General features: G+C 38.4%; 1 protein-coding gene across 1 annotated transcript; it reads right to left on the bottom strand.

Moving 5' to 3' along the window:
* Positions 1-1,935: 1,935 nt before the first annotated feature.
* On the bottom strand, positions 1,936-11,182 carry LOC138361453 (gastrula zinc finger protein XlCGF8.2DB-like). The gene is made up of 3 exons (XM_069320784.1): positions 10,903-11,182; positions 10,206-10,314; positions 1,936-2,080 (listed from the first exon to the last, which is right to left on the bottom strand). The coding sequence occupies exons 1-3, from the start codon at positions 11,180-11,182 to the stop codon at positions 1,936-1,938; spliced, it is 534 nt and encodes a 177-aa protein (XP_069176885.1).
* Positions 11,183-11,816: the final 634 nt, after the last annotated feature.

Here is an 11,816-nt window from a genome sequence, read left to right as displayed (position 1 = left end):
ATTCAAAGTGCCAGTAGCACAGGCACTCAGTAAAGTGTGGAGAAAAAGCTTGGACACGGGGGAGATACCAGACTCGCTTAGAGCAACAGACATAGCCCTCTCCACACAAGGGAGGTAGCAAAGCATTGGCAAAGAATTATAGACCAGTTGCACTAACGTCCCACATAATAAAAGTACTGTATTTGAGAGAGTGATCAGGAGTCAGGTCACTAGTTTCATGGAGACCAATGACCTCCACAATCCAGGCCAACGTGGATTTAGAGCAGGAAGATCATGCCTCTCACAGCTACTTGACCATTACGACAAAATCACTGAGGCATTAGAAGAAAAACAGAGTGTAGATGTGGTATACACGGATTTCGCAAAGGCATTCGATAAATGTGACCATGAAGTGATAGCACACAAAATGAGGTTAATGGGAATAACTGGTAAAGTAGGATGCTGGATACTCGGTTTTCTGTCAAACAGAACACAGAGAGTAACAGTCAACCATATAAAATCGAGTCCAAGTGCAGTTAAAAGCTGCAGTACCTCAAGGTACAGTCCTTGCACCACTGCTTTTCCTTACTCTCATATCAGATATAGAATCAAATATAAGGCACAGCTTCGTATCATCCTTTGCAGATGACACAAAAATCAGCTTGAAAATTACCTCTGCTGATGATATTGAAAAACTACAAGCAGATATTAATAAAGTTTCCGACTGGGCAACAGTATATAACATGTTTAACAGCGATAAATTCCAGGTACTCAGATACGGTAAAAGTGAGAACCTTAAACATAATACAGGGTACAAAACACAATCAAATTTGCCCATAGTAGGAAAGAAACATGTAAAGGATTTGGGAATAATGATGTCTGACGAGCTAAATTTTAGGGAGCATAACCAAGCAAATATTGCGGCAGCCAAGAAAATGATAGGATGGATTACGAGAACTTTTAAATCCAGGGATCCCATCACAATGGTTGTACTCTTCAAATTACTTGTGCTGTCTCGTCTTGAGTACTGCTCAGTATTCACTTCCCCATTTAGAGCAGGAGAGATTGCTGAAATAGAGGGAGTACAGAGAACATATACGGGATACATAAACGAGATAAAGCATCTAAATTATTGGGATCGTCTCAAAGCTCTCCGAATTCACTCGCTAGAAAGACATTGGGAGAAATATCATATAATATACAAGTGGGAAAATACTGGAGGGCCAGGTCCCAAATCTGCACAGTAAAATAACAACATACTGGAGTGAACGATATGGTAGAAAATGCAGAGTACAACTAGTGAAGAGCAGGGGTGCCATAGGCACAATTAGAGAGAACTATATAAACATCAGAGGTTCACAGTTGTTCAACATCCTCCCAGCGAGCATAAGAAATATTGCCAGAACAACCGTGGACATCTTCAAGAGGAATCTAGAAAGTTTCCTCCAAGGAGTGCCGGATGAACCGGGCTGCGGTGGGTATGTGGGCTTGCAGGCTGCTGCAAGCAACAGCCTAGGAGACCAAACTCTCACAAGTCAAGCCTGGCCTCGGGCCGGGCTCTGGGAGGAGAAGAACTCCCAGAACCCCATCAACCAGGTATCAACTAGGTGTTTATGGATGAATTAATCATCAGGACGAGTAGAATTAACATGACCGAGATTAAAATACTTAGTCCATGTAGCAGGACAAAACAAAGCTTGAAAGGTATTAGAACCGGAAGGATACGTGCGAATGTGACTGAGGAGAGGATGGCACCGAGCACCCCCAGTAAGAGGAGGGGGGGGGGGGGGTAAAAGGCGCAGTTGTTACAATGAAAGATGAAGTCACTCCATGTGATGAGGTGTTCATCACTGGGGGCTTGGGGCTCAACCCTGCCACAGAGGTAGAAGAGGAGCAGAGAGGGGTAGTAGGGACCTGGTAGACCAAGCTCTAACAAGTCAAGCCTGGCCTCGAGGACTAGAAGAACTCCCAAAACACCATCAAGCGGGTATCGAGCAGGGAAAGTCCAGAGCTGCTTGGTCTGCGACCAAAGTAGCAGGGGGCTACAGAGCCCGGCTTTCCATCACAGTCCGACTTGGGGGCCTGCTCTCCCACCCCACATCTGAGAAGTTAAAAATAAGGGTCAGATATCAGCATGTAAATGAACAGGTAATCATTTCATCAACAAACAAGCCCCCATACCCACCATGGCGCCGCAATTAGAGGATAGGACACCCGATAAGATGTGGCCCACCCCCCAATCATCATTTTAAGTACCATCAGTCCGTCAAGATTGGGCTCAACAACGAAGGAAAAGAGTGACAATAAAAGTGTCCCTTTGCTCAACAATTTCGGGTACCACAGTTTTACGGGCGAGAGACTGTGCCTTACCTAACACCCAGTGTCAAAACAGAAGACAACATCTAAAAGAATGATCAAGAATAGCAAAAAGTCGCTGGGAAATAGCAATTAAAAAGGAGAATTGCGAAGGAAATATTAAACATAGTAGGAAAAAGCATTCAGCACAATTAGTGAAGAAGGCAGCAGAAGCATAAGGCTTCAAAAGGACAGAGGACACTGTCCCATGGAGCATCACACTCTAGCATCCGCCAACTAAGCCCCTTCACGATGGCAACGGGCTGGAAAGGTAAGGAGAGATGAAAAAGACGAGAGGGCGAAGAATACTGCCCGGTGGGACACCAGTGTTAATAGGTAGAGTGGGAAAATTGGAATCATTCACAGAGACATACTGGAGATTGTCACTGAGGTAAGATTGTAGGTACTGTATTGGAAGGAGTGACCTCTTACTCCGTAATGTTGCAATTTAAGAAAGCTAATGTGTTTAGTGTCAAAACGTCTTATGTAGGTCAACACATATATGAAAAAGGTACTCATTTTTTCCAAGAACTGCATAAATAAAATTAATCATACTAACTGGGCATGATTGTTTTTTTTTGTGCCTGAAGCCATTATGGCAAGAACTAAGTATAAATAGGAGTAAGGCTGCATATAAATTAACTCTTAAAATATTTTAGACAAAATCAGCAGAATTGATATTGGTCTATAATAGTTGACTTCAGTGAGATTGCTGCTTTTATGGACTAAGGTTACTCTTGCTTTTGTCTCAAAATATCAGGAAAGACTTAGAGTTCAAATAATTTGTTGTAGAGCAATGCAATGGCTGGAGCTAAAAATCTAGAGGTTTTTTTGTAAAATAGGGTTGGTATCTCAACATACAGTATCTATGCATGGCGATCATTCATCCACTGCAAATTACCTCAAGCCCATCATCACCCAACGAAAATCTGCTATAAGAACAATAAAACTGTCTTCAAACAACACACAGCCTCTCTGTTTAAATCCCTGAACATGCTACATATACACTCGCTCTACACATTCTCTTGTGCTATTTACAAGTAAAAAACCTTGTTCCTAAATGCTAACCCTGATTTGAAACTGTCCATTGATAGACGTAATAGAACCCACAAGCACCACAACATAAATAAATATCTCTTTGATATAAATTTTTTTTATAAATTGACAGTTAGGATAATATAATTGCCAATCAGGCTAATATAACTTTAAATCAGGCTTTTTCACCCACAGGGTTATTGATCGATGGAACTGCTGACCACGGCTCTTGATCACATCTGGACCAACATAACCTCTCCACTTACTTCAGGGATAATCATCGATAGCACTACAGACCATTACCCCCACATTTCTCCTAACCAACATTAACAAACCACCTCTAGAGGCAAGGGAGATAAGCTTTAGGCTGCACAATGAAACTGTTATAGGTAATTTTATAGTTGCTGCTGCTAATATCAACTGGGAATCTGAATTAGGGAACATAGGGGTCATCAACCTATCAGTGCAATCATTTCTTCAAAAAACTCTTGGCCTTTATAACACCCACTGTCCTATGCTAACGAAACAAGTCACAACTAAAAGGCTAAACAATACTTGGCTTACAAAGGGGATACTTAAATCCATTAATAAAAAACATGAACTTGTGAAGAAGTATAGGTTAGGAATCGTCTCCAAAGAATTCTCAAAGAATTACTCATCATTGCTATCTAAAAAAATTAGGAGAGCCAAAAGTAAATACTATGAAGATAAATTTACTCACACAAAGGGCAATATTAAGAAAGCATGGAGCACAATTTCTCAAATATTGGGATCAAAGAAGATTATAAATAACAAACCAATACTCTTGTCAGATAATGATGGTCTGCTTTCAGCCTCTGACACTGCTCTTGAGTTCAATAGGTTCTTCTCTTCCATTGGGTCATCCCTTGCAAATGATATTCCATCTTCCAGTACTAATATTCAGGACTATCTTACAGGAAACTATCCACAGTCTCTGTACCTAATGCCTACTAATTCCACTGATGTTACTGACATAATCCTTTCCCTTAAAACCAAGTCTAGTGCCCTTGAGGAGATACCAACTCTTATTTTCAATCTTATTTTCAATCTTATTTTCAATCAATCTTATTCAATCAATCTTATTCAACTCTTATTTTTCAATCTTTTCTTCAAAAAACTCTTAGCCTTTATAATACCCACTGTCCTATGCTTACAAAACAAGTCACAACCAAAAGGCTTAACAATCCCTGGCTTACAAAGGGAATACTTAAATCTATTAATAAAAAACATGACCTTGAGAAAAAGTATAGGTTAGGAATTGTCTCCAAAGAATTCTCAAAGAATTACTCATTATTGCTATCTAAGATAATTAGACGAGCCAAAACTAAATACTACGAAGATAAATTTACCCAAATAAAGAGCAACATTAAACAAACATGGAGAACAATTTCACAAATATTGGGATCAAAGAAGTCTTTAAATAACAAACCGACTCTCCTGTCTAATAACGATGGTCAGCTTTCAGCCTCTGATTCTGCTATTGAGTTCAATAGGTTCTTCTCTTCCATTGGTTCATCCCTTGCTAATGATATTCCATCTTCCAGTACTGACATTAAGGACTATCTTACAGGGAACTATCCACAGTCTCTGTACCTAAAGCCTATTAATTCCATTGACGTCAATGAGATAATCCTTTCCCTTAAAACCAAGTCTGGTGCCCTTGAGGAGATACCAACTTTAATCTACAAAAAAGCCTCCAGATCTTTAGCCCCTGCTATTGCTTTGCTCTTCAACAAGTCACTTGAACTCCAAACCTTTCCAGATATTCTAAAAAAAGCGGGAGTAACGCCTGTCCACAAATGTGGTGATCTCACAGATGTTAACAACTACAGACCTATATCAATCCTACCAAACTTGTCAAAAATTTTTGAAAAACTAATCTATAAGCAGCTTTACTCATATCTAGCCAAACTCAATATACTTAGCCCTTGCCAATATGGCTTCAGGCCCAAAAAAAGCACTAACGATGCACTTATTAGTATGCTTAACTCGATTCATACAGCTCTTGATAAAAATGAGTTCCCTGTTGGGTTATTTGTGGACCTGCGTAAAGCTTTCGATACTGTCAACCACCAAAACCTTCTTCTTAAATTACATCATTATGGTGTCAGAGGACACTCCCTACAATACCTCAAATCCTACCTTACTGACAGGCTCCAATGTGTTTCTGTGAATAATACAATTTCTCCCACCCTACCCATCAACATTGGTGTTCCCCAGGGCAGCATACTTGGCCCTCTCCTCTTTCTCATCTACATTAATGACCTTCCAAATGCCTCCCAACACCTCAAACCAATCCTATTTGCTGACGACACAACCTTCATTTACTCCAGTTCTGATCCCCTTGCTCTAAATGCCACAGTAAATACTGAGCTAAATAAAGTCCATCTGTGGCTAACTGCCAACAAACTCACCCTTAACATTGACAAAACTTTCTATATTCTGTTTGGCAATAAATCCTCTAATCAAATAAATCTCAAAATAAACAATACCCAAATTTGTAACAAATTAGATGGCAAATTCCTTGGCATTCTAATTGACCACAAGCTGAATTTCCAGGGACACATTCTAAACATATCAAAAAAAGTTTCAAAAACTGTGGGCATTCTTTCTAAGATCAGATATTATGTACCACGCCCTGCCCTGGTGACTCTCTATTACTCCCTTATCTATCCATATCTCAACTATGGTATTTGTGCTTGGGGCTCTACTACCCAAAATCACTTACGTCCTCTAATTACTCAACACAAAGCTGCTATTCGGACAATATCCAATTCTGGCCCCAGACATCACTCGGTACCCCTACTCAAATCCCTGAATATGTTAGACATTAAGTCACTGCACATTCTCTCATGTGTATTATACATATATAAAACGCTAAACTGTAATTCCAATCCTGATCTCAAAAGCTACATAGAAGGTTGTAACAGAACCCATGAGCACCACACCAGAAATAAATACAGTTTTGATATTCCTAGAGTACGACTTAATCAAACCAGAAATGCTCTACAAATCAAGGGGCCCAGAATGTGGAATGACCTTCCCAACCATGTTAAAGACAGTACCTCTCTCAACCAGTTTAAGTTAAAAACGAAGCTATACCTAATAAATTCCTTGTAACCTACCTTACCCCTCTATTGTCAACCCATGTATGTTTTTTTGTTTTTTCAAATCAACGCTGTTTTAATGTAATTTTCTGTAATAATTTGTAATTGTATTTGTGCTGTTTTTTCAACAATGTTCCCCCCTCTTTTACCTCTATTTTTATTTGTACTCAACGCATTTTTTTCTTTTTACCCATTAGTTTTAAGCTTTAGTCAGTAGTGTTTTTTCCTGCCCGAAACGCTTTGCGTAATAGTGGCTTTAGGCATTGTATGTACTAGCTCTATCTATAAAGCCAACAAACTTTGTAAAATCTCTTTATGTATGTACCTTTGCCTAAATAAAAATTATTATTATTATTATTTACAAAAAAGCCTCCAGATTTTTAGCTCCTGCCATTGCATTGCTCTTCAAGAAGTCACTTGAACTCCAAACCTTTCCAGATATTCTAAAAAAAAGCGAGAATAACCCCTGTCCACAAATGTGGTGATCCCACTGATGTTAACAACTTCAGACCTATATCAATTCTGCCAAACTTGTCAAAAATATTTGAAAAACTAATCTATAAGCAGCTTTACTCTTATCTAGCCAAACTCAATATACTTAGCTCTTGTCAATATGACTTCAGACCCCCAAAAAAGCATTAACGATGCACTTATTAGTATGATTTACTTGATACATACAGCTCTTGATAAAAATGAGTTCCCTGTTGGGTTATTTGTAGACCTATGTAAGGCTTTTGACACTTAACCACCAAAACCTTCTTCTTAAATTACAACATTATGGAGTCAGAGGTCATTCCCTGCAGTACATTAAGTCTTACCTTACTGACAGGCTCCTGTATGTTTCTGTGAATAATTCAATTTCTCCCACCCTACCCATCAACATTGGTATTCCCCAGGGCAACATTCTTGGCCCTCTCCTCTTTCTCATCTACATTAATAACCTTCCAAATGCCTCCCAACATCTCAAATCAATTCTATTTGCTGACGACACAACCTTCATTTACTCCAGTCCTGACTAAATAGAGTCCATCACTGGCTAACTGCCAACAAACTCACCCTTCAATATTGACAAAACTTTCTATAATTTGTTTGGCAATAAATCCTAAAATCAAATAAATCTCAGGATTAACAATACCCAAATTTGTAATAAAGTAGATGGCAAATTCCTTCGTGTTCTCATTGACCGCAAGCTGAATTTCCAGGGACACATTCTAAATATATAAAAAAAAGTTTAAAAAACTTGGCATTCTTTCTAAGATCAGATATTATGTACCTCGCCCTACCCTGGTGACACTATTATTCTCTCATCTATCCTTATCTCAACTATGGTATTTGTGCTTGGGGTTCTACTACCCAAAATCATTTATGTCCTCTAATTACTCAACACAAAGCTGCTATTAGGACAATATCTCACTCTGGCCGCAGACATCACTCGGTATACCCTTACTCAAATCTCTGAATATGTTAGATATTAAGTCCCTGCACATCCTCTCATGTGTATTTTATATATATAAAATGCTGAACTGTAATGTCAATCCTGTCCTTAAAAGCTTCCTAGAAGGTTGTAACAGATCCCATGAGCACCACACCAGAAACAAATACCTATATGATATTCCAAGAGTACAACTTAGTCAAACTAGAAATGCTCTACAAATCAAGGGACCTCGAATGTGGAGTGACCTTCCCAATTATGTTAAAGACTGTACCTCTCCCAACCAGTTTAAGATAAAAACTAAGTACTACCTAATTAACTCAGTGTAACCTACCTCACCCCCAAAATGTCAACCCATATCTTCTATTTTAAACAATGCTGTTTGTTGATCAAATTTTATTTTTGTTTTTTTTCTGCCATGTTTCCCCGCCCCCTTTTTCCCATTTTTTTTCTTAAGACAATTTATACTTTAATCTCAATTAGTATTAAGTTTTAGTCTTAGTGTTTTTCCTGCCTGAAACGCTTTGCGTAATAGTGGCTTTAGGCATTGTATGTACTAGCTCTATCTATAAGTCCATCAACTTTTGTATCTTACCTTGTATGTATGTACTTTACCTGAATAAAAATTTGAATTTGAATTTGAATTTGAATCAGGCTTTTTCACCTACAGGGTTATTGATCGATGGAACTGCCGACCCTCCAAAGCCATAACTGCAAAAACTATGCTGAATTTCAAAATATATCTGGAAAAAATCATGAAGGCAAACTGGGAGGGGGAAGGGAACCGTGAACAAGCCGACGACTTCCTGTTCTCATCGAGGCCACTCGGGTTAGTAGCCCTCAGGTAAATCAGGTAAAGCATTATTCCCAGACAATTACAGCATAACTGATAAAGTTAGGCTAGAGTAATAAATTTCTGGTAAATTTAGAGTGATAAATTTCGAGAGTAATATAAATTTAAATTTCATATTAACTTGACTGACAGCTATAAATGCCAATCAGCCTTTAATATACTCTTCGGTGAAATATTTATAATCAAGAGTAGAACTCATAAATAGGCCTAAACAAAAAATAAAAAATGGACATCAGTTTGCATATGAATCTGATGAGAAAATTCCTTAATTAATATACATTTCCTTACCAATCAAATGGTCTCACCTTAAGTACATCTCAGATTGTCTTCTTCACCAACTCCAATGCTAAATAATATTACAACAAAAATGTCCATAACTTAGCTACAGAGTATATTACATTTTAAATAAATTTCCATAGAAAGCAAAAAAAGGAAGCACATTATTTACATAAATATGAAGAAAAACATTTAAAGCTTTGTTTTACCTTTGCTAAATCAAAGAGATATTTCTATACTTATCAGCAATTTTGAGATTTTCTATAGTGACAGCTTGGTCATCTAACATTCATAAAAGAACAATATAATAAAATATCTTCAGATCTTTACCTTTCATGGTGAAGTGTATTTCTCAAACAAAATAGAATTACCTTCGAAGAAGATCCAACTGACATTGTGATCCCACACTGGTAGATTAAAGGTAAATTAATATACCATTATGCGGTCTGTCTAATTACCACAAGCTACCACAAGCTACACAAGCTTCACAAAGCTTCCTGGCAATACGTTAGTAATGAATAAATATGATATATTTACTCATTATAATGTTGGTGCTGAATGTACAACACGAAAAAACATAATTTTAATCTGAAAAAGTATCTTTTTATAAAGAAATTAGGCGAAAATAAAAAGCTGGTGACGCCAAATCAAGTCGACGATCCAAGCATCGGTTAGGTTAGGTTAAGTTGGGTTTGGTTAAGTTAGGTTAGGATAGAATAGGTTAGGTTAGGTTAGGTTAGGTTAGGTTAGGTTAGGGCAGCCTAACCTAACATATCATATTTTTCATTACTAACGTATTGCCAGGAAGCTTTCTGAAGCTTGTGTAGCTTGTGGTAATTAGACGGACCCCCATTATGTGCCTCATTATCCTTCAACATTCTCTTAACTATCTTCCACACATGAAGTGTTTAGCCTATTATCTGCATGTATCTTCTTGTGCCTCTTCATACTTCCACGCTCATTGAATCTCTTCCCACACTCTGGACATTTATGAGGTTTATCACCTGAATGCACTAACATGTGCCTTATTATTTTTCCACGTTCTCTAAATTTTTTGCCACACTCGGCACATTGAAAAGGTCTCTCATCCCCATGCACCATCCTGTGAGTCTTCATATTTCCAAGAAGACTGAATTTCTTCCCACACTCTGGACACTCGTGAGGTTTATCTCCTGAATGCACTAACATGTGATTCTTCATAACTCCAAGACGACTGAATCTCTTCTTACACTCTGGACACTCGTGAGGTTTGTCACCTGAATGCACTAACATATGAGTCTTCATATCTCCAAGACGACTGAATCTCTTCTCACACTCTGGACACTCGTGAGGTTTGTCACCAGAATGCACTAACATGTGTTCTATTATAGTTCCACGTAATCTAAATTTTTTGCCACACTCCGCACATTGAAAAGGTCTCTCATCCCAATGCACCATCATGTGAGTCTTCATATTTCCATGCCGACTAAATCTCTTCCCACACTCTGGACACTCGTGAGGTTTATCATTTGAATGCTGTAACATGTGAGTCTTCATATCTCCAAGACGACTGAATCTCTTCTTACACTCTGGACACTCGTGAAGTTTGTCACTTGAATGCACTAACATGTGCCTTATTAGTTTTCCACGTTCTCTAAGTTTTTTGCCACAATCGGCACATTGAAAAGGTCTCTCATCCGCATGCACCATTCTGTGAGTCTTCATATTTCCAAGAAGACTGAATCGCTTCCCACACTCTGGACATTCGTGAGGTTTGTCACCTGAATGCACTAACATGTGAGTCTTCATATCTCCAAGACGACTGAATTTCTTCTCACACTCTGGACACTCATGAGGTTTCTCACCTGAATGCATAAACAAATGACTTATTATAGCTCTACGTAATCTAAATTTTTTGCCACACTCGGCACATTGAAAAGGTCTCTCATCCACATGCACCATCATGTGAGTCTTCATATTTCCATGCCGACTGAATCTCTTCCCACACTCTGGACACTCGTGAGGTTTTCCACCTGTATGTACTAACATGTGAGTCTTCATACTTCCACGCCGACTGAGTCTCTTCCCACATTCTGTACACTCATGAGATTTTTCACCTGAATGCACTAGTATGTGAGTCTTCATAGTTCCAAGAAGACTGAATCTCTTCCCACACACTGGACATTCATGAGGTTTGTCACCTGAATGCACTAACATGTGACGCCTCACAGGTGAAGGACGGGTGAATACCTTCGGAGGGTCCATAGAATTACCCAAGTCGGCCCAAATCAGGCCAAAACTACCCAAATCGTCCTAGCATTACGTAAGTAATGAAGAAATATGGTATATTTACTTACTATAATGTTGGTGCTACACGTAGAACATGATCAAACCTATTTTTACTCTGAAATAATCTAATTTCATAACGAAATGAGACGTAAATATGTGAGAGGTGACGCCATAGGAAGTCGACGGTCCAAGCGACAATTGTGTGGAGCGACTTATCCAAGATATATGGTCGCCTGGAGAGTGTTTGCTGCCATAACAGCCTCCTGTACACAGTGATCCAGTCGTCGTATTTCATGGCTCAAATTGTCGCAAATTTAATTGGTAATATTAACAAGTAGAATGTGTATTTATAATAATATTTATAAAAATTATTTTATAATAATATTTTTATAATAATATAATAATATATTTGTGAATATTTGTTAATTAAGCAATATATCAGAGGGCGTGTAGGGTTCGGTGTTCAATGAACGAAAAGGACTGGATCACT

Source organism: Procambarus clarkii, unplaced genomic scaffold, assembly GCF_040958095.1.
Source record: "Procambarus clarkii isolate CNS0578487 unplaced genomic scaffold, FALCON_Pclarkii_2.0 HiC_scaffold_397, whole genome shotgun sequence".
NCBI classification, from domain to species: Eukaryota; Metazoa; Arthropoda; class Malacostraca; order Decapoda; family Cambaridae; genus Procambarus; species Procambarus clarkii.
Note: the sequence above shows the minus strand (reverse complement) of the source record. Positions and strands in the feature narration are given on the sequence as shown.